Source organism: Chroicocephalus ridibundus, chromosome 6, assembly GCF_963924245.1.
Source record: "Chroicocephalus ridibundus chromosome 6, bChrRid1.1, whole genome shotgun sequence".
Lineage (NCBI taxonomy): Eukaryota > Metazoa > Chordata > Aves > Charadriiformes > Laridae > Chroicocephalus > Chroicocephalus ridibundus.
This window is the reverse complement of record NC_086289.1, coordinates 16,681,292-16,707,381: the sequence shown is the minus strand read 5'-3', so window position 1 is coordinate 16,707,381 and position 26,090 is coordinate 16,681,292. Positions and strand designations below refer to the sequence as shown.

The window sequence follows — 26,090 nt, the reverse complement described above, 5'->3', positions numbered from 1 at the left end:
ATACTGCAGGCTGAACATCTCAGGGAATTTTGCCTTCTTGTTTTTCAGATGCTTCTGAAATATTGTTGGTCTCTTAGCAGTGTTTTATTACCGCAAAGCTGTGAATCATCCAGTGATTACAGAGTGTGGCAAGTCACAGCTGACGAGGAAGGAAGGTGGAATTAGAGCAAGTGTGTGTTTTGGACAAAGGTCGCTCTAAGAGAGAGAAGGTGGGGGAGACGGAGGTTTTAAACTCCCTTTCAGGGGACTGTTCCACCTGCCCTCCCAACCAAGTGGAGGCTTTATCTAAACCTGTGTTTGCACACCCGCTTGAACTAAAGCTCAGGCACAATCCTAGCTTGAGGCATTTACTGGGAGACCAAACAGGTTAGGCAATTCTACGCAGAGAACTGGCTAACAGACTTTAAATATTTCATTAAAGGTGGTAGTGACAACATTTAACCTGTCCACGCTCACATTTTCCTATTAGAATTACTTATAAAGAATAATTTTTTCCTGGTTTTTATAGAAGGAATACATTTTAAGTGCTCCATTTCTATCTGAAGTTTTTTGCCACGGCAACCGCACTGTTAGCAGGATTACTTGTACACAGAAGGGCTCGGTTTCACCTCCCAGCTTAATGCAACTCAGCTTTCCTAAAGACTTCACGGTTTCATCAGTAGAGACTAGAAAGACAATGGTTTTAACCAGGCAATTCTCTTTAAGACAGTCTCCTTTAGTAACGAATGCACAATGACGACTTTATTACCTCAAGCTTGGAGTGCACGTAGGTGGACTGTGTGCTTCTGTCCTTGGGATCCAGGCAAGGACCATGTGCCCTTCTAAATTTGCTAAGTGTCTGATACGATATTCACACTCTCTACACAGTAATCCTTCATTTGAAGGATCATTTGCTTAAGTTAAATTCCTGTCTTTTTTTCCCCCATCAGTCTTCTCAGTGAAAAAAATCTTTCACTCAGTCATGGCAGCTGAGGTGATTCGTGAAGGAGTTCAGTCCTGTATTTCTGTTACTGATATCCAGGTTGTTTAATCTTTATAAGAGGCAAGATTCAACTATCAAGTAGATTTGGCTTTATTACCCGGTCAGATATATTTCTAATTATAAGTAAATCGATTATAAACCAACTGATATTATTATACATTGAAGAAATAATACTTTTAAGCAAATATTTCTTACCTACACAGCATCAATAGAAAAAGGGCTCTGGGGCCGCAGCATTTAAGACCGCACATTGTCAGGTGTGGTTTCAAAGGTTCTTGTTGCTCCTGAAAAAAAGTGCAGAGAGAATGTTTTACAACATATTTGCACTTCGAATACACAGATTTCAAAAGGTTTTCAACACTAAAGATATTGTATCTGGAATAGCTACTGCTATAAATGTATTAGTAGATATCTACAACAATAAAAAAAACATCAAAACTTCAAAAAAGACATGGTATCAGCAATAATTTAACTTACTGATAGAAGTTGCTTTCCAGTATAACTACAGCTCTTTCCTTCTTGCGTCTGTCCTTTAAATATTAGGAAATGTAATTGTTTTGAAAAATAATGCAATCACATGCGGGAGAACCATGAACACTTTGAGGTCTGTGCCTGTAACTGAGGGCATCTCTGGCATATCAGCGCACTCCTCCGAGTGGAAAGGATGTAACCCCAGCTTAGAACACAGAGCTGTTTAAGAGCAACATCTCTGGTACGTGGGTAGTAACAATACCTATCATACGTATCTTTGGTAAGCTTTCTGTTAATGAGGAAAATTGAAATGATATGTTTCTACCTCTAGCTATGAAAAAAAAATAAAAGATCCTTTGACTGTATATAAATAGTCATATATAACCATCCAGGCTCATCAAAGTGAATGGCTGAGGCAAGATGTTTTCTTCTGAAGGGGATTTCTTTGCTTTTGTCAGTATGATTCACATCCATAATGGTTATTTTAAGTAATCTGTCAGCTCTGTAAACCATTTCTGGATGAAAAGAGTCTCAATCAATAGTTTAATGCAGTCATCCAACAGATCTGAAATTCACAGCCCATGCAAACTTCTGCTGTATTTCATCAAAGCATTGAAACTTCATTTGTAAGACTTGCTTCAAAACTTTAAAAAAAAATCCTACACGACAGGAACATTACCTACCCGAAATCTGTGAGACAACTGTTACATGTTAATAAATACAAATGAACTATCTGTTGTAGGTTTTAGAAGGGACAATCAAAAACTGCTGGTTTCAAGGTCCAGAATGAATTTTGCAGGAGTCTCTTGCGCTTGCATTTCACAATAAATTACTAACAGTAAAGAATCTGAAGCTTCACACCTTGAAGCTTTGTTTCACCATCCTTTAGTGACCACTGCAAAATGCTAGACAACTTTTTTACCCCAAAGTAACTTTTCTTTCAGTCTACAGTTCAAGTAAGAGCAACACTAGTGGTATTTACTTAAATTAATGCAGCACGGCATCTGACTTGTATGTTAACAGTGGAGAAGTGACAAAATAAGTTGTTAAAGTTTCCAAAGAAAAATGAAAGCAATGGCTTTTTAAACAAGTAAAAATTCTCAGCATTTTGGATACTTCGAGCGTACACCAGCCTGGTGTGTGTTAATCTCAAAATAAATCATACACTCCTACTGCCTCGCACAGAAAATCATGCATGAGACATTAAGAGAGCCCGTAATAGGAAGACGCAGCACAAATGAGCAGATGGTGTTGTCAGAACATTGCTCTCACTGCTGATTCTGAAACGCTCCTGGTGCATATCGTGGGATCTCTTTTGCGTATCTCATTTTTGGGTTTGGATGGATACTTTCGACATTCACTATCTTTCTCTCATAGGAAAATATGCTAAAAATAAGTTTTATCTTCCTGGTTTCCCAGAAAAGCTCTTACTGACTTTATAAGTACTTCATAAAGCTTCTTTTATATTTAGCTTTTGAATTGCTACTATGAGCTGCTAATGTGTCTGAAGATCCTTTATAAACAGATTAAGGAAACCTATGGATATTTCCATACTTGTTTCTTAGTTTTTACAGTACTGAAAATCAAAATGAATGAGTTGATTACTAAACTCTTTCTAAAGCAACTGGTTTACCTTCAGAGATAACCAACATCCAATTTAGCAATTTTATCGGGGGATGAGGTGGAGAGTTTTAGTCTTTAACACATGAAAGGCCAAATACATTCTATGGCGCGTGGATTAATTTTGTATGCTCAGGAAGAGAGAGCAGGAAAATAACAGGAAAGAGAGGATCTCTTATTTCTGTATAAGAAATACTAATCAAGAGATCTAATTGCCATGTCAGCTGGCAGCCCGTCACTGTGAAGGGACACCGCATGCCAGCCAAGGAATAGAACTGGGTAGCTATTGAATTCTTAAGTGGTTTCACAGATAATGGCTGTATAAATCGCTGCGGCACGCATATATACGCTTGCATGCACACACACATTTTCTCTGCCGTCCCTCTTTTTAATGGGGCTCACTGAGCTGGCTTGTTCCATCGAAAAGCCTGCCTCTTGGCGTGTTTGCACATCTGGACCTTTCCTCTGTCATGAATTTATTTACCAAATGCTATACGCTCACAGCAGGATTCTTTCCTGCCTACGTAGACCATATTAACTACTAGCATCTCAAACTAGTTCAGCAGGACCCATAATATTTTCCTCTTTCCCAGAGCCTAGAAAAATATACATAACCCGTTCTCTGCACGGAATACCGAGCCGTTCAGTTTTACCAGACAGACTACGTGCTGTCCAGATTACTGTGAATACATTGACACATCTTCACGTTCTAAACATACCATTAACTAATTGAGGCAAAGGTAACAAATACCTGCCCAAGTTTCCCACATGACGAGACAACAACACTTTCTACTTTGAATCAGATCAGATTAGGACTGTAAAATAATGTTTTGGCATTTCTCGTGGGAATTCAGTATTTATTACCTTCAGCATGAGAGGAAAAGTGAATTACGCAAGTTTCACAAACCTCCGAGACTGAAATGGGATGAGGCAAAGAGCTGGCAGAGGTAGTAGCGGTGTCTTAAAATTTCACTGGAAATGAAAGGAGTCAAAGGATGTGAATGAATCAAAGGACGAAATGCCTTTTATAATGAAGTGTCTTATCCACAAGTGGACATGTGGAAAAGACTAAAAATTATTAGATAAAGACGGTTTGTCATATGGTAGTGGCCATATGCCTGAATTCCCATGGCTGCTGTCGCAGGCATCTAAAACTGTGTGTAGAATTATCGTAAAATAAGACGTCAGTAGTGGCTTCATAGATAGTATAAACTGCATTAGCACTGCAGTTGCATTTGGCTCCTGAATCCAAACTATTGAATGACAGCACCTTTAAGTGCTTGACTGAAAAGCAACTGGAAATTCAAGTGGGATCCAGCCAGAGTGCCAAAGAAGTGTAACTACCTCCCCTGTTCTGCATTGCCCGACGTGCGTTGTCCACTACAACTGCACCGAAGCCAATGAGTCTGTCTATATATTCTTTACTCCATCCTCTGGTTGTTAGATCAATACGAACCAGTTGGAGGGAAAACGATGGAAAGCTGAAACTGCTAAAGACTCAGTGGGAGAAAGGGAGTGGATATATGCAAGGCAGTCACAAGATAAGATTCAGAAGTAGAGTGGCAGAGAGATAAAAAGGAAAAAACTCCAGCATATGGCCTCAGAATGCCACTGTCACTTCCAGATGCTTTACTCATTCTTCACTCCTGCCCCAGCTTTTAGCAAACTGGCACCTGACACTATATATTGTCATCTTCATGGGCTTCTCTAGTTCTTCTGGACAATCCTCCTTACTCTTCATATTTGAGTTGCACAGGAAATAATTTTATCATCTCCCTCAGCTGTGCACGAGCAACAAGTGAAAATAAAGGGACAGTGAGTAACTTTTGCTCATCGCTCAGAAAAGCCAGCTACACACAACTGATTGACAGTAGTCACTGACAGATCACCTTCTGTGGAAGAAGGTGGCATGCTATCCATCTTTGTATTAATCTGGATGCCTGTCTATAAAAGCCCTAGTTTTATGATACTTCTTAGGTCTCCTAAAATACATAGATCATGAAAGAGAAGAAAATGCAAAATTTTCACACATTATTTTTTGTGTTAAGATCACTTAATACCGCAGAGAGTGCGGCTTGAGTAAAAAGTAGCACAAGAATTTTTATGGGGCAAATTAGAAAGAAGGAATAAAACCCATCAGCAGGAAAAACTCCGGGTCTAATTGGGGAACTGAGTGATGAAAGTGGAGCAATGCATGTGTCTGCATCCTATTATAAGGGGCACCCTCTTATCTGACTGACAAGCTGGCTCTCGGCGTACCAGCTGGCTCCTTTCTAAACCCTAGGCACATCTGATCTTGCCCAGCATGGACATAAACCGTGCAAAGTCTCCTCGGGCAAGTAAGCAAAGTTAGATTTACTCGGTCCATGGGAAGCAGCTGTCTTGTCATGTTTGCTTGGCGAAGACAGCCAGCGTGGGGCCATCGGTGGCGACAGTGCTGTGTTAGCAGTTGGATGGATGTTAAGTTTCTACTGTTGATGTATATACAGCAATAATTCAGAGTGAAATACTGGATTCCAGTTATACTCTGATATTGTGATCAATGCAGTTGCCACACGTGCCAGGTAATAAAAATAATAGTTGAAAATGTCACTTTCTCACTGAAACAGCCAGCGAGTTGTTCCGATCAGTACAACATCTTTATCAAGTTTTGTGCTCTGAGATGTGTCAAAGATATTGTTCAACAGCAGAAGGTCTTATTGTTAAAATAAGTAGGACGAATGTAAGATCCGCCGGAATTGAAAATCTGCTTCTTTGGTGCAGCAAAATGAGCTGTAAGTGAAACTTCATGATTAAACATTGCTTATATATGTATAGGGCATTGTATGAGAGTCTTTTAAATGATCCTGAATAAATCTGTACAACAAACAGGTTCGTTTATTTCTTAAAAATTTTTTACATTAGCATGGCAGGATTTCAGACTGTATCAGCAACAACTCAGTGATATGTTTCAAAATCCTAATTAATATACAAGTTAACATGCAAAACCTGTCCTCAAAATGCACTGGAAGGTCACAAGCTGTGTCACACAAATACAGTGTTGTGGCCATTTAAAATTTTTTTTAGTATCAGTACTTCTAACCATAAATAGCGTCAGGACTAGCAGTATGCTGCTAATACTTAGAATATTAAGTGTATGAATACTGTCCAATCGTTAGAGACATTTGCTGTTGTAGACCGAGGTCTTTATTTCTCACAAAGTTCTCTGCGTTATCAATTCCGTAAACATCAAAGCCTTAGAGTAACTTACATAACCTATAATAGGCTTATTTGATATGTTTATCTGTTGTTGTTTTCACTCCGTGCGTTTCAAATGGATGAGTGTGTATCTTGGGTCAGCTGGGAAATGCCTTAACTGGCAGAGATGCTGTTAATGTTATACAGTTTTCCTGGAAAATGAAATTTCAGATTTTGAACAACTGGGTGTTTAGGATGGCAACGCCGTTCTAGGAGTTACCTTCACGGATCAAGTGTCAGATGTCAGTGTCCTACTTCCAACCAGCGTAACGCTGAACTGAAAGGTTTCAACAATGTGCAGAAATTGATGTAGTAACAAACATTCTTCACAGAATAGGTTTCAATAAATGAATGTGTTTATGCAACTGCTTAAATATAGCACTCATTACAAGCTCTACTCATACCTACTGATACATCTACAGAAAGCGTGCCACACAGGCTATTTTCAGCTAAAAGGGCAATGGATTAAATAACTTATCTCTACCTTGTTCCTAAATTATACTTTTCGATAGCTGACACTCAGAAGTCCAGCAGATCAGTGGCATTTGAGTCATGGTTGATGATTACTGCCATTTGTAATTATTCAAATCAGTCAGAGATTTGGGGGGTTGTTAAGGGTTGTTTCTATGTGCATATAGATGTTTTCACGTAAATCTTTTCCTCTGTGCATCCCAGTTCTGCCATCTGTGCAGCTGGACCTCTACGTACGTCTGCAAATGTTTAATGTATGTACCAAACTGCAGATCTTTCAATTCTGAGACCTTTACTGATTTTTTTTTTAAGGTGTGTGTCAACCCTGCAAGGTCCCCCCACACGCAGTCCCACAGTCAGGGGCCACCCTCTGCCACACCAGTCTGTGTTCGACAGTCACAAGTCGCAGCCCACCCAGAGCTACACCAGAGCAGCAAAGAGCAGAGGGGCGCTCAGCTTTCATGCAGCTTAAAGAATAAATGTGTTTGGCTCAGTGCTTGTATTCCACACCTGGAATACTGTGTTCGGTTTTGGTCCCCACTATACAAAAAAAAGTTGTGGACAAGCTGGAGAGGGTCCAGAGAAGGGCCACAAGGATGATCAAAGGACGGGGATGCCGGCCATATGAAGAAAGGCTGAGAGAACTGGGTTTGATCAGCCTTGAGAAAAGCAGGCTTACAGGAGACCTTATCACCAAGTTCCAGTACTTAGACTGTCTACAAAGAAGATGGAAACTCCCTTTTTACAAGGAGTGACATGGAAAAGATGAGGGGTAATGGGTACAAGTTACCTGGGGAGATTCCAACTGGACACAAGAGGAAAATTTTTCACAATGAGAACAATCAGCCATAGGAATAATCTCCCCGGGGAAGTGGTGGATTCCCCGCCACTGGATGCTTCTAAGATGCTGGGTCATCTTGTCTAGACTGTGCTTCTGCCAAGAAAGGTTGGACCAGATGATCCTCGAGGTCCCTTTCAACTTGGGATTCTGGGATTTGTCAAGTCAAAGAGGCAGGCAACCTTCAGAGGCTGCAAATGATGAAGGAAACCTCAAAGGCACCTTAACAAAGGTTTTGACTTTCCAGGAAGGTGCAAACAGCTTTCACATGGCTAACGCTGCCTTGGGTGGTCTCTCATCTCCCATCTGAGGCCTAAGTGAGAACTTTGGGTCACCAGGTTTCTAAAGGGTGCCCACAAACGTGGGCTGACAGCAGCCAGAGTGCTGCTGCAGCACTGATGCCATACTTCCCTGGTTACACAGACCAGGCTACCTTGTTTCTATAGCCCGTACCAAAATGGAGCCACGGTTTTGTTTGGGCACTATCAAAATAGATGTGACTGATATTAAAAGTTGAAAATCCAGAAAGCTGGACAGAATATGCTGGTTCAGATTAAGAAAGTAACAGCTTGATTTGAAAAGACAAGTGAAATCATGTCTTTCTGATGCCAGCTTAAATTACTGTGCCTTATGAAAGTTAAGAACTAGTCTTCTAGCTCTTAACCTGGAGGAGAGAGTCTCCCCTCATAGACCCTGACGTCTGAGCTTCGCTCGAGCGTTCTCATGTTGGAGAAACTCCCCAGGACCCAACTCATCTGCCCGCGGCTTCCCTGTGTGCAGCCTCTGGCGTGGGAGAATGAGGGACATCTCGCTGGATGTCACTGAACACACGCTCGAGGCTGCGAGGGGGAAAAAATCACAGCCCTGCGGTAGCAGATTAGGCTTAATCATATCCATCTTCTCTCCTCGTTGAATATTTTGCAGTGTGCCTCCGAGATTCGCAACATGGAATCAGCCCCTTGCTTTGCAATTAATTTTGTTTGCAATTGCAACGGCTGGTTTGTTTGGAGGGGGGGCAAGGGAAGAAGGGAGGGAATATACCCCAGTGATGCCTTGTTCCATGCAAATTACGAATCTGAATCATAGACTTTTCCTGTTTACAGGCATGCGTAAGAATGCTCAAAATCTCCAGAAAAAGTATCATTTTTCTTGGGACACTTAAGTCACCAAACAACTACTTGTGAGTTTGAGTATGAAGTCTGTAATTCCTGCCGAATTAATAAGTATCCTGTAAGCAGGAGATGTACAAACTAACCATTTTGAGCAGCGCAACAGGATGAAAGACTAGGAAGGAGAAAATCGTTTTTTAAAGCAGGTTCGTTTTTTCACAGTCTAGGAAGCTTTGGCATTTGAAACAAACCGGCAAAAATTAATGTAATTAAAATTACTCAGTAGAAACACAGGAAGAAATGCTTTTAATTGTACGGCCACACACAAATGTGAATCTTCTCAGAGGAGCTCAGTGCCCTGGGCTCGGCTTTGCACTTTGGTACCTGCCAAGGCTGAATTCAGAGGAGTTCCTCTGCGAGGGACGCGGAGCTGAGCTCAAAGCCAGCAGGAATTCAGTCTAAGAGGAAATCACAAGAGGGGCTTTGAAAGGAGGCCGCATTTTTCAATAAAACATGTATTTCAGATTTTTTCCATTAATACAGATTTAACTAATCTTCCCAATGTGGATACGTGTGTGGCTGTCTCAGGATCTTACTTTTCTTTAAGTACTTACTTGCTTTAGCTTTATTCTGTAACAGTCATTAGAATTACCTGGAGTTGTGTCATGAAGAGCCACCTTTAAGAACCCTATTTATGCAATCTGAATAGACGTTGAAATTATGTGTATTAAGCAGGTGATTTTTTTTCTATGACGAGAAAAAAAGCCTGCTAGAGAAATAAAATGCTTTCATTTAGTTCAAATATTTCCTTTCATCATGACTTAATGCTCAACAAGAGGTTTAATCAACGTGATCCATTTTCCTTCAAAGATCGTACACCTTTTAAAGTACTGGCATGTTGTTGACCTATGTATTCACTTGAGGTGAGATGTGGAGATTTCATGGGGAGTTGGGGGAAAAAGTTAGAAGCTGGCTCTTAGATGATCTTCCTGGAAGAAGTTTCTCCATAATACCATTCACTGTTCTCTTAAAAACAAGTTTTTGCAGGCTTTTTCTGAAGGGAGCTCACTTCTCCGCCTTGACCTATTTCATTCGCGGCAATTTGAGTTATTCTGTGCCATTTTAACCCAGCAAAACGCATCTTAATAATACCTCAGAGGCAAAACTAACATTATTTATTTTCTTTTTTCTCTAAAAAAACAACGGAGCGGGGCGGGGGGAGGGATGCGAAGGGAAGGCGAGAGAGTACCCCCAGGGAAGGAGCGGTGCTGGGGACAGGCTGCCGCGTTGCCCGAGGCCCAACGCGCCTTACCTGCAGCCGCGGCCGCGGCCCCTGCGCGGCGGCGGGCGGCGGACGGAGCGCGGCGGCCGCCTCCCTTCAGCCTCGCAGCCGGCCGAGCTCTGCGGGGGCGCCGCGGGTTCGAGCCCGCCCACGGCCGGGGGTGGGCGGCAGTTCTCACGGCCCCCCCGATAGCGCTCGGCTTCAGCCCCCCTGGGTGCCTCTGGGCAGCGTTGTCCCTTCCCTGCCGCTCCTCCCTTCCTTACCACCCCTCTGCAGTTTCCAGTGGGTCTGGGGGAAATGATGCTGGAGAGAGAGCGGGGAGGGATCCCTGCCAGGCAAAAACCAGTGGCAGCACTTCCTACTTTTTTTTTTTTTTTTGCCGTGCCCCTGTAACAAAGCTTGCGTAAATCTTCCTGCTTATTGCCTTGTTTTCCCTCTTGCAGTTGTCACATCCCACCTACCCTGAGTAGAAACCTCCACCCTTGTTCTTCATTTGACGGGGAAACAGCCTGGGAATCGTCAGGTAACACCATGTGAGTCTTTCTAGGAATGACTGGAAGAAAAATGAGTTGTGCAGATGTTACTTGCCTGTCTGACCTTTCACTTTCAGAGCTGTCTGCAGCTTTCAGATAGATGAAAGCACCACTTTCTCTGGGGAAACTGCATTCCACACAACACGAGATGAAGGAAACCACTTTGGGAATGTGATTCCCAACCCAGGCTGGCTTAGGGGAAGCAAATTCTGATAGAGTTTAAGATCTGCTGTCAGAAATCATCACCCATTGCTGGGATATCAGGAAAAGGGGGAAAAAAAAAAAAAATCCCTCCTGACAGCGTCACTCTATCACCAGTACTAAAATATGGTATTGCTGGTCCAAGCTGTGGAGGAGGAGAAAGAAGATGATTTTGATGACTTCAGTTTCAACTACTAGTGCTGCTTTTTGCCATGAAAGAGTTGACAACTGTTAAGGAAGATAAAGGCTGAGAGGTCCCCTTCCTGCATCCCCTAGCAGTTAAGGACCCTCAGATTTTGCTTCCTAGCACATGTTGGTCTCAGTTTATGTCAGAAGTAAGTATGTGTTGTTCGCTTTTTCATCAAATCATAGAATAGTCTTTGTTGGAAGGGTCCTTTAAAATTCATCTAACCCAACCCCCCTGCAATGAGCAGGGACATCTTCAACTAGATGAGGTTGCTCAGAGCCCCGTCCAACCTGACCTTGAATGTTTCCAGGGATGGGGCATCTACCACCTCTCTGGGCAACCTGTTCCAGTGTTTCAGCACCCTTATTGTAAAAAAATTTCTTCCTTATCTAGTCTAAATCTACCCTCGCTCAGTTTAAAACCAATACCTCCTGTCCTTTTATCTTTAAATGTTATCTTTAAATTAGTTCATGACTTCTTGTTATCAGAGGCTGTTTTGACACCACGTGCCTGCTGTGACTGCAGTGGAAGCTCCCCCCAAGCTACAGATGTGAAGGTCTGAGGCCCAAAATGGGAGAGGAAAAACAAATTTCTCCATGACAAAACATGGAGCATATTTCCTTACTGTCACGTGCCCTTCTGCTACTGTTATTGCCTAAAGCTCTTGTTTGTTACTGCATCTGTGGGCAGGAGAAATTAGAGAAATGTGAAATCCCATATTTCCAGCAAATGCTGAATGTTGATCGAATTATAAGTCAAGAATTACGTGCTGAGTGTGTCTGCTGTGGGGTCCCTCCCCTCCGTATCTCATTTGAACAGTCTGTCTAACTGTGTAACGCGTATAGTGTTTATCTTTCATTCATCAGTCAAGCAGAAAGAAGCTTGAAACCCAGTGGAAAAAAATCCCTGATTGTTTCTATTGCAGAACAGCTGCAAGTGGGAGAATCAGCAAGTTTGGTCTCATGTGGCATTTCATAGCTTTAGAACTGAGAAAACAGCTTTAAAGACAATTCTGTTATCAACTGACATAGAAACAATGCTGACGTTTATTTATTATTCCCAATAGTACTCCAAGCACAGGTTATACCTAACGGACAGCATCAGAAATCCTTACATTTCTAGGGAACTCTTTCTACCTCCTTCTTTAAACCTATTTCAAGTTCCCACTAATTTCAAGTCATAATTTAAATAGAATGAAAATAATGTGTCTGTCTGGAAACTCAAAGCATCAGTGTCCTGTTGCCAGTTTCAGATCACAGTGCCCAGTGGAGGACTCCGAAAAATTTTATCTTAGGAAAACAGGAATTCGGCACCTGTCTGAATTTCAAGGCTTTAAGACAGTTGAGATGCATTTGAAAATCTTGGGCAGTGCCCATCCTTCTCTCCATACCTCTCACTGGGACTGCAGATCACCAGAAACGGCACCTGGGCCATGGGCAGGGTCTGCTGGAGACAAGCAAGTAGATGACGGGGCTAAAAATGAATTGCCGTGGCCTGAAATATTAAGCAAAACCCGTTAATATAAAAATAAAGCTTATACTGTGTTTCTTCTTCTAAAGCTTATACTGGTCCTTCAGAGTGCCTGTGGTTCTCATTTTATTTATTTTCCGTTGGGGCATCTGGGGCCAAACTACTACACCCTCAGTAAGGGCTGTAGTAGTTTATTGGGAACTGGCGACCGTGAGTTTGTGCCATGCACAGAAGCAGGCCTGAACCCCCAAGAGACAGCCCCTGCCAAGCCCGTGCCCCCTTTGCACGCCCTGTGGCGGTGGGACCTCTGAGGCACCGAACCCACCACCTGCCCTTCAGCTAATCCCAGAAGGGGACGGCTCAATTATTAACCCAAAGCTTAAGTCTTTGAATAGAGCCATTCACGGACTGGCAAAATCAGCTGACTCCATCCTCAGGCTGTTAAAGGGTGATGAAATCGTTGCAGAGAGCAGGAGAGAGTCCTTGAACACACAAGATTTGGATGCTAGCAGTAAGAAATCATCTAACTCCTCCGTGCGTTTAGCCCTCGGCATCTGTATTGGAGCCCGTGTTGGGTAAGTTGGTTTTTTAGTAGACTTTCCTTACAGTTTTGTGAAATCAAAGGGTTTCTGTAACATCCACCGCACTGATTAAACAGTATGGTAATCGGTAATGACTTCTAATAGCTGTAACGCCAAGAATAATAGAAAACATAGTGAACTTCTGATAACCCAGGGAATTTCTGGAGATACGTTAAATTCTGAGCAGCAGGCTGGCTGTGAGATTTTAGGTGCTTGAATTGTTTGCCCAATAACATATAACTCTTGTAAATAAGCCAATATTATCATTTAAGTATCATCATAGTGATACATAAAATACTTGGTAATGTGGAGTATCGTAAACCAAAATGTCCCCATTTTTCATTTGATTACATTGGCATTTAATGAACATCATGTTGGACATATTAATGTAAGCGCCAATGCTTGGAGTACTGACCAAGTTCTGAATAAACACCGTATTAAGTGAGGACCTGAAAATGAGACCAAATAATACGATTTTGTATCTAAGCTAAATGCAAAGCGAAAAGTGAGAAAACACCTACTGATCTATGGATTTGATTTCAATCTTCCCATTTTAATGAGGTAACAGGCAATACCAACGTTGAGGATTTTCAAAATCTGCTAACTGAAGAGTATTGGTTTGAAATTACTGTGAACAATTCTGTTTCGTTATTCAGTGTCCTAGTGAATGCAATGGAAATGTTGAAAATAACACCATAAAATGTGCTCCATCTTTAGAATTCTTCAGGAAAAAAAAGCTTTCTGATTACTATAAATTCTGTGGGAAGTAGAGGATGAGTCAGTTACTGTTCTAATAACCTGGTATATAGTTATAGTATATAACTATAGTAGTATAGCTATATATACTAGTATATAACAGGCTGCATGAATAGTTGCATTTTAAATTCTTATAATGATACTCAGTGTCCTGAGGGTTACATACTTTGCAGCCATTCCAGATTATCTGAGCGGAAAATAATGAAAATACAAAATGGCTCAAAATTAAGAGTTGGTATCTTCCCTTTTTGTGTCTTGTTGCCCAGTCACACAGTGAATTCTTTGCACATTACCTGTACCAAGAGTCACGCTTACGTAAAAGACAATAATTTTTTATTTAGTGTTGGATGTCTTCATTTTGTTTTAGGCCCGTCTTGGGTTGAAATTTTTCTCCTCTTGATAAGCTTTTACTTGTTAAGTGAACTTCCTATTTCACTACTTGATGGTTTTTTTCACAGAAGTCACTGAGGCTTAAGGGGTTATTTTAATGTTCGTCTGACCTCCTGTAGGCTTACTCATATGCGGAAATCACAGCATGTTCTTACTGAAACCGGGGCCTCCTACCCCACCTCTCTGGGGCGCTACGGCTCTGTTACCTTGGGAGATGCTGCTGTAGGCAGCCAGGATGCATCTTGCAGCTGGACATCTTCAGCTCGGATCACGGCTTTCGGGCACTGTGCTGACCTTTACTCTTCCCATGTAGTGACAAAGCACTCCAGGGTGAAACCTTCCCAGGAGCAAGGCACCCTCATCTGAAACCACTGTTTCTTTAAAGGCTGTTTTGAGAAGCACATATTTTTGGCTGTATCACTTGTCAGTTGATTCACAACACCAAGGCTGCATTTGTCATAGCTTTGTTAGTGCTTGCTACGCTATTGAATATGTCCAGGTGCTGGCTTTAATGAAGTACTTATGTTTCCATTATGCCTGGAATAATGTCAATACTCAAAAATTAGATTAAATGAATGAGAAAGCTGAGATGAAGACAGTGGATTTGATTATGTCGGGTAATTGATTTTCTTTGTACGATGCTGTCAATGCCTGAAAGGCCAGGTGGATTAACTGATTCTGTCAAGAACAGGCAGGCTTGTGCTAGTCTTGCATCATATACAATTTTCCAGTTTATCATCAGTAGGACAGTGGAAATGTGTAAGCCTCTGGCTGGGATGCCTCCTGCTGTTTTGAAACACTTAGTCTGATAGGGGTTTTTTTTACTGGCCTGAAATGCTCACTTTTCATCATGAGTAGAATGTACCTGTTCAGCTATCAATAACAAGCCTCCAACAAGCGTGCTACCGCAACATCAAGGAGCAGTTTTGACATTACCCCATTACCACAGAGAACGGTACAGACGTTAATAACGTGTATCATGAGCTCCCTGGCCTGGCTATTACATGGGGTAAGATAAATATGCTGGAGTATAGTTAGCAAGCCCCAATTATAAGCAGGACCAGCAAGAGCTATGAGGCACCAGGCTCACTCTAACTGCCCAGACAGACAAATTTGCTGCGTTGCTGCTGCATAGTCTCAGTGGTAAAGCTGAACTGCTGGGAGAAGGTTGACTCATCTTCCCCAAAGCCGGAGTGGTTATTGGGCTGTTCCTACGCTTCCGCATGAAAGAAGTGGTTGTTAGAAAAGTGCCACTTTCTCCTGTCCATGCTCAGTCTATCTAAAGATGCCACCCATGTCCATGAATGTAACAATCATCTTTTTATCATCAACTCTGCATGAGATATACTAAAAGCTTTAAGAATTAATACATCAAAGTTTAATTTCTTAAGTGCTACCTGTTATGTGATCTACAAGAATCAGAGAAGGTGCAGAGAAGGGCCACGAGGATAATCAGAGGGCTGGAGCACTTCTCCTATGAAGACAGACTGAGGGAGTTGGGGTTGTTCAGTCTGGAGAAACGAAGGCTCCGAGGAGACCTTCATGTGGCCTACCAGTATCTTAAGGGGGCCTACAAGAATGCTGGTGAGGGACTTTTTAGGATGTCGGGTAACGGTAGAACTAGAGGGAATGGATTAAAACTAGAGATGGAACAATTCAGACTGGATGTTAGGAAGAAGTTCTTCACCATGAGGGTGGTGAGACACTGGAACAGGTTGCCCAGAGAGGTGGTGGAAGCCCCATTCCTGGAAGTTTTTAAGGCCAGGCTGGATGGGGCTCTGAGCAACCTGGTCTAGTGGGAGGTGTCCCTGCCCACAGCAGGGGGGTTGGAACTAGATGATCTTTAAGGGCCCTTCCAAGCCTGGCAATTCTATGATTCTATAACACTGAAATTCTACTTTTCTACTTTCACATAAGAGATTTTTTCCAGCCCAAATAGGACTGCACCGTGCTGTGAGCAAGTACCACAGGGCTTAATCTGGTTATGGTTTCATTTATTCCACTATACTCTATGTCAAAGACATCAGAGAGCCAAAGTTTAGTGAGACCTTGGGAAAAAAAAATATTTCTTTTGCTTGTAGAAGGAAATAACTTATTTTGCTTCTTCCTTTATTTTCAGCACTGTGTATTTTACGCAAGAGTTCCTAGTATTAATGTACTTTTAACAGTTTAAAAAGCATACTGAGGAAACTATTGAGGCAAATTTCGTCCTTATAGTTGGCTGTGCACTAGCCCATAATCTAGCATTCACTTGTGCTGTTAAATGTAGACTTCAATATGCTATTTATTAAGGCTTAGTAGCTACGTACAAACACAAAAAGGATTCACCAGTATTTCTTTTTAAAATTAGTTCTGAATATGGAGAAAGTATTTCTAACAAGCACTTGTCAGGCTTTCACTTACTGTAAAATTATGCAAAGAGAATAATAGTAAGGCATAATAGCATTTTAAATGTCGCTTGAATCATGATCTCTTAAATTTATCAAATTAAAATTTAATGTTCACTTTTGTCTGCTTGATGAATATACTGTGTATAAACCCCCATTATGTAGAAATATTAACCCATGAGGAGTATTTAGACCAATAGCTGGTGAAGTTAAACTTTCTACAAGCTCATTCTAAGTAGGTGATGACAACGTTATTTTTTGGTTGGGAATAGCTCTTTGTAAGGCTGACAGATTTAGAGCAAATTTTCCAGAAGAAAAAAAAATAAATAAATTTTACTTTGAGTAACTATGCACTCAAAATAAACTGTCTGGCTTTTTCTATGAGTTTTGCTAGGGGAAAGTTGGAAGTGTCCAGGCAAAGGGACTGACAGGTATTTTTTTACCAGCCGCCTCGGCAGGCCTTTGGAGGACGCGGGCAATCCGTTCAGTATTAAATGGCAGCTGTAGGTTGCAGTAAGCAGGGTGATGAATTCCAGGCAGGGTTAGAGGAACACAGTGGTGGAAAAATCTCAAATGAGACCTGTCTTCACAAGACAAAACATCACAAGACTTTTTTCGTTTTTACTACTGGTACATGTTTCAGTCCCTGCATTCCTGGAGGTATATAGATTGATAGCTTCAGAACCCTGTAAAAAAATGGGTATCCTGATGTTCTGGCTCTCCTCAGGTTGACTCACTTGTGTAACGGATGGAAATCATGTGTCTCAATGCCTGTGACTTTGAAATTGCAGATTATAGGGCTATTTGGCAAGGGAATGGAATAAATACAGAATCACAGAATTGTTTAGGTTGGAAAAAACCCTTAAAATCACCAAGTCCAACCGTTAATCTAGCACTGCCAAGTCCACCATTTAACCATGTCCCTCAGCACCACATCTACATGTCTTTTAAATACCTCCAGGGATGGTGACTCAACCACTTCCCTGGGCAGCCTGTTCCAGTGTTTGACAAACCTTTCGGTGAAGAAATTTTTCCTAAGATCCAATCTTAACCTCCCCTGGAACAACTTGAGGCCATTTCCACTTGTCCTATCGCTTGTTGCTTGGGAGCAGAGACTGACCCCCACCTCACTACAGCCTCCTTTCAGGCAGTTGTAGAGAGCGAGAAGGTCTCCCCTCAGCCTCCTTTTCCCCAGGCTGAACAACCCCAGCTCCCTCAGCCGCTCCTCGTAAGACTTGTTCTCCAGACCCCTCACCAGCTTCATTGCCCTTCTCTGGACACACTCCACCACCTCAATGTCTTTCTGGTGTATCAGAATAGATTTCAAGTCCTAAGCTTAAATATCCACGTTCTAAAAACTTCATGGGAAGCTGACAGATTGCTATCATAGCTTAACATATCTGAACTTCGGGTCACGAAAGCGGATTTCCTCATGTTCCCATTTAAGCCAGGAGTAAAACTTTAATCCTAGTAACAACGGGCCTTATTTTCACAGAAAAAACTGTCATCTATGTTATTCTTGGGGCTAAAGAGTTTTAAATTGCAAGACGACCGTGTGAGAAGTGTGCAATTATGCTCAAATCATTTTTCATTTTCCTCAGGAGCACATGGGGAGTTGCCTTAATTCACAAGATATAGTATCTGTCTGATCTATTAAACTAGAAGGAAAAAATAATTCTGGGAACAGAAAATGCTGAAGGCAGTTTAAAGAGTTATAGATATACACGACATAGAAAAATCTCCTAGTGAAAGTTAATGCGAGTCAACATCTACGGTGGTCCTAAATGCCACATTGATTCAAAGGCACACAGTAATTGATGGAATGGGAATCGATTATCTTCAATGTCTCTTTTAATGAACTCAGCAAAGAATTCAGTTCAAGCCGACTAAAGGAACAGTCCTTGGGATGTGAAATGCAGAGGTTCAGAGCCTCAAAATAGCACTGGTTTTTGAAAGTTTGTGTGGGTTTAGTGTATTGCAAACACTAATTTTTTTTTTGGCCTGGTTTATGTTACTCTACAGTATTTTTCCCGTAGTGCATCTTCCTTCTCTTCTGGTCATTAAGTGTATTATATTGAAGGCTTGGAATTTAGATTAGAAACTATCCTTTAACACCTCAAATTATGCATTTATCGTTACATTAATCTATGATAAACCACAGTTGTATACAGTCAATTTTACAATCAGATTCCCATGCCAGAGGAATACTATGGCTCTGCATTGAAGGGGGAGCCAGAAAAAACAATTATATTTCGGCTGAATGTTCCATCCTTGGGTCTGGGCTGACAGTAAACAGGAAAATAGGAGTTGTCTACAATATGTAGCATATGAGGAGCAAGATTATGATAACCCAGCTCCTGTATTTGGCCCATGGCTGTAATCTCTGGTGTCTTAAAAGACATCTGTGCTGATGCTTTTTCCTGTGACTGAGGTATCATCAACTCTCTCCTGCAGCTTGGGCTCTTGAAGGGCCAGAGGAGGCTAAATTCAGGATTCGGCCTTTCTTCTGAGGAGAAAGTAGATCTGATCTACACTACAAGAGCTGATCTTCCTTCCATATTTATTTGCATGAAACTTTGGATAATTGAATATATCTGAGACTAATTATCTATCAAACCTGAGACAAATTACTAAATGCATTCAAAAGTAATTAGTTGGGAACTCACAGGCTAATGTGTCAGCATATGCCTGTATCTACACCATACACCTTATTTCCCTAAGCAACTAGATTGAAAAAGAGCTCAAAGCTGCACAAATGGTGACTTTTTAACAGTGAAATAAAACAGCTAAGGTTTTGTCAACTCTGTAATGACAGCGTGATTACACAATGTCTAGTCTCTTGACAATGCAGAATTAAGTACGGGAACTTTAATAGCTGATGTGCTGACATTTGAAGAATTTGAAGAAGCAGCATTAGGTTTGTCTCTGAAGTAAAAGAAAACTTTTCAGGAATTTTATTAAAAATGAAAACATGTTATATAAAATAAAAAAGGAAAAGTTATTACACTTTGTAGAGCAAAAAATTAAAATACGGGTAACTTTTTAACAGTTTCAGTTAATCAGTTCTGCACTAGATGGTCTTCCATAGTTTAGTTTTAATCATACTGAAATATATAGCAACTAAAAATACTTTGGGTAGCTACAAACCTAGAAATTTGAAAATTTGTCTCCTGGAGGTGAAACAGAATACGTAATAATGTCTGCTTTCTGTGTACGTGTTTCTGTATGTTTGTACAACGGAAAAAGAAGAATCAGTCAGTTCTGACTTATTTTCCACCACCGCGTATCTATGAAAAAGATGTGCCGAAGCTGTTCGTTAGTAGTTACGACAGACTGCTTACCACTGTAGTTGCTCATCAGTGCCCACTGTCTTTCCATATGCAAGGGGAGCCTGAGCAGAGCACAGAAAATGTCACGGGTGCGGGTACTTCATCTTTTTGTTCGCTAAACGTGCAGCGCCGCTTGCGGCCGGGACACACGGAGCGGATGGGAGGTGGGTCTGTCACTCACTGAGAGTGAATTCAGGATCATTTGATCCTCTTTTCCCGTGCGAACGCAGGGAAGCGTTTGCCTCGGTGGTGGTTCGCGGTTCCTGCTGAGGGTGGCAGTGTGGTACCATCCGCGGACCCAGGGAATCCCTCTTCAGCAGCAGGATGAGCCCTTCTCCTTCTGGAGGGCAAACGGGCATCCGTCCTGCAGCCTCCGAGCCCGGGGGGCTGGTTACAGACCGAATATAACAAGGCCAGATCCAGGTGAGGTGCATTTGCATACAGCGGTATCTGTAAATAACAATTTTAAGAAGTTATTCATGAGAGCGATTGGCTAAAGTAAGTTGCGTGGGGATTATCATTACCAGGGATGGTAATTCCAGCTTCAGGAAAAGATCAGTTGTTTTCGCGGTTAAGGAAAACGCCTTTCCTGAGGGGCTGGTGGATATAAGGGTTTTGCTGATTTGGTAGCCATGAGGAGTTGCATGCTGGCACGCGTAAGCAGCTCATGCAATGTATCGGGTTTATATAAAACATCGCCGCACCTCTGCTTAAAGTGGTTGATACACCTGCAGGACAGGTAATGAGCTACTGATGCGGAGTTGTTTAATACCTGCGGGCTGATGTTGCAAATATGTGGAGTAATGTAAAATTTGGATCTTTCTCTTCAGACTGCAGAGGAGTTCCGTCTACAGCCAGTGTTACTTACAGGTGCAATGGCTTATTTCAGTCAGGTGCTTTATGTAAGTATTTCCTTGGAGCTGTGTTTATATATCGCTTACCTAATCAGCTCTCTGTATTATGTGCATAATTCTGCTTGTTTGAATGTTGATGGGTGTTTGGGTAGTTCAGAGCGGGATTTCTGTCTTTGTAAACGCCACAGTAAACTCTGGCTCCGTTCTGCAGTACAAGGAGTTAACATGTTGTTAAAACTTTCTTCAACTCTAAGCTGTGGGGAAAACTCATTCCATCGTTTAGATTTTAATGGATATCACTTGAAATGAAACCGCTAATTACAGACACTCCACCACAGAACTCATTTTATTAGAGAGCAGTTTCTTTCCATGATAGCATCTCTGTGATGTAATAAAATTGGGCTGTTTTCAAATATATTCTTGGGAGAGTTCCCATTGAGTGAAACGGTGCGTTTGCACTTGTGTCTTTGGAAGGGAACTTGAGACAACGATTAATATTAGAAATGGAGAAATCGGTGTAATAAACCTGAGTAGGCAAAATGCAACATGATGAGTATTCAGGGCCTCGTATAGGCCGTTTTCTTTAGTGTTTTAATGTAAGTGAAAATTCAAAGTAACAGAACTGCAGCCTGGAAATACAGCAAGAACTTTAACCCCTGCAAGGAAACTTACTAATGAAAGTCAGGGGAGCTGTTTATTTTCTTAAATGCTGTCAGCTAAACCTTAATTGAATTTTAAACAACTGCTGTTAAGCCTTAAATAGCTGTATGCTTCAAGTTACAGAGATTTTTATTTTTTTTAGACTTTTGCCCAACTAAAATCTGAACAAATCTAAAGATTTGTTACTGTGATAAAGATTTTTCTAAATATGAATTGAATGCAAACCCACAAGCAGTGCATCGCTACCGTGCATGAAGGTTAACACAGCATATTGGCATAAAAAAAAACAAACCCTGGAAGCTGTATAGTAAAGGTGGTCACAGGCTGAAGGGAACAGACTAGGAATAATGTTAAGATTTTTAAAAAAAAAAAAAAAAAGTACTTGCATGTAATTACTATTTGTTTATGTCGTTAGCTTTAAGCCAGCAGTTTAGCAATATTTCTACATTTGTACATTACCTAAGCAAAGGGTTGCAAGTGCCGATGGTGTTTCTGCTGGTCAAGTTGTGTTTTAGCAGCGGCATTATTGATGCACCACACACAGTTAAGAGACTGAAGATCTCAAAGCCCTCCCATTACCGTACTGGCAGGGCTGTGCCCAGTGTCACCACACTGGGAGAGCCCTCCGCTGGAGGGCTGATGGCACATCAGGAACATTATAAAATCGCTTGCTAGAGCAAATGCTTTGATAGTGTTTACACTATTTAAACTAGCATATTGGTGAAACAATTTAATTTTTTTAGGCCAAAAAGTTGTGGCTGAAAAATTAGGTCATGTGGAGTAGTTCCTATTTTTAACTGACGTCACCCAATGTCACCCGTGGCACTCTAAATCATGGCCTCAGTATTGTAGGAGGATCTGTGGAGATGCTTTCTTTACGTGAGCTCTGTTGTACTCAATCTGCAATATCCTTATCCTAGTCTCTAGAATGAAAAAAAAAATAAAAATTGAGAACTATGAACGCTTATGTTCCTGTTTCTGCTGTGTAATGTAAATGCACATAATTCAGTTTTACTAGTTTTTTTTCATGGAGAATTAGTGTTTTGGCACAGTGCACATCAAAGAAGGTTTAAATATGAGCTAAACAAACCTTGCAGCACACGGAGTGGTAAGTTAGCATTCAACTACCAACACGCTTTTCAAATATCTCAAAATACTGGGTTTCACTCTCTTTAGAAAGGGTCTATTTGGAAAAGTTTCTGCTAACCCTCTCTCTCGGAGCCTTAAGTCATCGCAGATATTTAAGTTTGCATAGGTCAGGAAGCAGTTTCACCTGAAACAGCTTTTTTGTTTACTTTTGCCATCATCTCCTTAAAGAAAATCGGATCATATTTACAGTAAAATTCCTGAGATACTTCTGATTTGTTTGCATCTGCAGCTATATTTTCTTTGCTTTCCACTTGCTGTGGGAAGAGAGGAGGGGAAGCATCTGCCACTTAGTTTCCTTTCAAATCAGACAGTGAGGCTTTTAAGCTTAAAAAGTAATTATATTTTTATGAGGTACTTGAGGATAATAAAGTAAATAAGTAATTCCCAGTCTGTGACATAAAAGCAATAAGCCTTTTTGAAACTATCAAATGCAGCTTTGAAATGTGATGATAACAGTGGGAAATGCTATTGCAAATAAAAAGACTTTACAAGGTACAGTAAACCTCATATAATCCATGCAGGTGGTTTTCCACAAGTAAATCAGAGAAGCTCAAGCAAGTTTGTGTTTTGGTTCCCTTCTATTGTACTGCTTAATTTCCACATGCAGAAAATGCCAAGCCCAATATCACCTCTCCAGTTGGCCAGTTTTAACCTACATCAGCTTTAAGCGATAAACTTCAGTGTAGGTTATTGGAGCGAACTAGACTGAAGCAGAGGCAGACCCGGAGAGTTTCCACAGCTCCCACAGGACCAAATCTAACTCCAAAAAATGCGTGTTGAGGGGCAAATGTGTCATGTCATCCCTGATGCTGCTGTGCTGGTGCTCACTGTGGTGACCAGCAGGGAGGAAACTCCTGTTGCTTTGCCGTGGGACCTACAGCAAGAGTTTATCAGACAGTGTTTACACACCAAAACGTGCAGGGAACATTTATACAGGGCAGTTCCTCTGGAAGCACACAATGGCACAAACTAAGACAGAGAAAATGTCTGGCTAGATCTGTCCCACGCGTTTCTGACCATTTCCAGTGCTCGCTTGTGCAGCTGTGGGCAGCCCGCAGGACGGCCCTCAGCCCGAGAGGGTTCTGCAGGGTGCAGCTGCCCAAGGACACGGACCAAACTGCTCCCGGGATGCTTTATGCCATGCCAAGTCTGGGACTATACCTGCACTGCAGAAAACCAGTGAGCTGTAACTGCCTGCTAACCCACGGGCGGTCACTGACCAAAGGTGACGACTGGCTTGAGGTCTGGTCTCTCATCTGTGGGTGAGGGACCCAGGGCTTGCCATGGTACAGCACTTGCATCCCCTCATTGCCAGAGCCTGTATGGGCGCGTTGCACGCTTGTGAACACTTGCACAGCCTCGGGCAAGCCCCTGTCTCCGCCTTTCCCTAAAGAATGATTTAAATTCTGAAGCGATATTTCTTAGTTTCCAAGACATTGCATCAATGCAACTCCGATACATCCTTTTTTTATTGTATTAGCGATGGTGAGGCTTTGAACAGCTGTGAACGACTGAGGGGGAGGCAGAGGCAATCCTGGAAAGCACTATGCTTTGGAGATGCTTCTCAAATCCAATCCCACCTCCTCAGTCTGGGAAAAGAAAAAAAAAGACCATAGGCCTGATAGAGGCATGTGGTCATGTCACAACAAATCACAGTATTCCACTGCACCACCTGGGCAATGCTTTTTGTTGTATTTATCTCTTCTCCAGGGGAAATAAGAAAGGCAGAGGAAATAAAAAATACGGACACCCTGGATTAGGAGACTAAAGAAACAGGCAATCAAAGAACAGGTTAATCCTGTATTTTATTTTTTTTCGCTTTGTAAAGAATCTTGAACATGACAGCGGGAATATTTTTTTTTTTTACATAAACTAACGCTGAACCTTAATGAATCTTGGAGCTTTTAAATGTTCTTTTCAACAGTTACCCAGGTTCCGCCGCTTCGTCCCCAGTGTCCGTGCAGCAGCTCAGTTAATGCAGTCAGTGTCCTGCCTGGTGGCACTCAAGGGGGTGACTTGGCTGCCGTTTCTTTCAAGTTTCCAACTCTAGCCTGAATGACCGGTATTATTTTACTCTTGTGCTGGATTTTGGCCAAAGTCCTGAATTGCTCTTGAACTTGGATTTTTTGAATTGCGGTTGAGGGAGTAAGATCAGGACTTGGCGAGAAGTGCCCGTGGGACGGCGCTTGGCTGGTTGGCATTAGGACTTTGTGTTGCAGGATTTCTTCGGTTGCTTGTCTTATCCTTGTTTTTTTCTTTATAGTTACATTAACAGTTCCTTAGAGAGTAAGGTAGGTTTATAGATTTCCTTCTTAAAAGGGTAATTGAGGGAAGGGTTCAAAGAAGATGGTTTATTGAAGAGCTGCTTGGCTGATGGATTCAGGAGGATGCTAAAGGTACAGAAGAACATGTGGAAAGAGCTACTGAAATGGGAGCAAGAAGGTAAAAAAGGGATTGTGAGCAGAACTGGGTGAGTCCGGAGAGGTGATGCTCATTACCAGTGAGGGGACCTGTCCTTCCCTCCTATAAATTAATGGTAGGGTGAAGTTGTCTTTATTAAATCAAACTTAAAGGATGGATCATAAATATCCAACTTCCACTAGAAAGAGGTGATGAAAATTACCTGAAAGAATTCCAGTAGAATTCTCATTTACTGGGAGGCTTGTACATGGAGGAGGCTTGGATGGGGGTTTACATAGATAATTTTAATATAAGTAAGTACTGCATTCCTGCATTTTGCCATTCCTGTGCCCAGAGAGTCAGCGGGAAATAGGGTCAGTCTGCAGAACTTTGAATTCACGCCTTGGGGTGAAAAAGGATGAGGAAAAAAAATGGGGGGAAAAAAAAAATCAACAGCTGGAATGGTCTCCGTCAAGTAAAGAATCAATTACTAGCGAGGATAAGAACAATATTCTGTAGTTTAAATGAGTGCAGTTATTCGAACACCAGCAAATACTCTAAAAACTAAAGACAGTAAATGTTCGCTTTCTGCAGGTGGCCAATAAAATAATTTCATCAAAGTATCTTTTAAATTAATTTCTTTTGTTATAAATCTTGCTAAATAATAAATGCGGCCAAACAACCCTTCTCATAAATGAGTGCCTTACGCCGTAGATCTTCAGCTTGCCATTGTCCATTACTGGTATCATTATTATGTTTCAAAAGAGAAGTATATTAAATACATGCAAAATGTTTGCCAGGTCTCAGTTACTGGCGGTCATTTAGAACAGTGATGATGGACTACTACATAAATTATTCAATAATTTGGTATACTGTAAATGCTGTCATATTTAACTTAGTCGTATGGACTACATCTGGAAACAATTTAAACAATGTTATTACTGGTTTTTTCTAAAGTAAAACAAGTCTTCATGCTTTAAACTTAGTTTAGCAGCATTTCGTTCAGATTTTCTTCAACATAAAAGCGCATCAGTTGTAACAAATGGAAGATGCCCTAAATCCTCTCCAGAGGAAAAAAAAAAACTGATTAAAAACTCAGAGGAAAAATCTTGATCTAAAAATATGAAAAGAGCCAATAATTTTTAAGAGAAAAGGACTATGAGGAAGTGAGAGAAGGGAGTAG

The 26,090-nt window shown here is 41.4% G+C and overlaps 1 protein-coding gene across 1 annotated transcript in view; it reads right to left on the bottom strand.

Moving 5' to 3' along the window:
* Positions 1-10,082, bottom strand: part of LOC134517276 (gamma-aminobutyric acid receptor subunit pi-like) — a 46,565-nt gene extending 36,483 nt beyond the window's left edge. Inside the window, exons 1-2 of the mRNA XM_063338615.1 lie at positions 10,041-10,082; positions 1,178-1,266 (exon numbers count right to left, since the gene is read on the bottom strand). Of these exons, the coding sequence (XP_063194685.1) occupies positions 1,178-1,233 (56 nt within the window). The 5' untranslated portion in view covers positions 1,234-1,266; positions 10,041-10,082. The remainder of the gene's footprint in view (positions 1-1,177; positions 1,267-10,040) is intronic.
* Between the last annotated feature and the right edge of the window lie 16,008 nt (positions 10,083-26,090).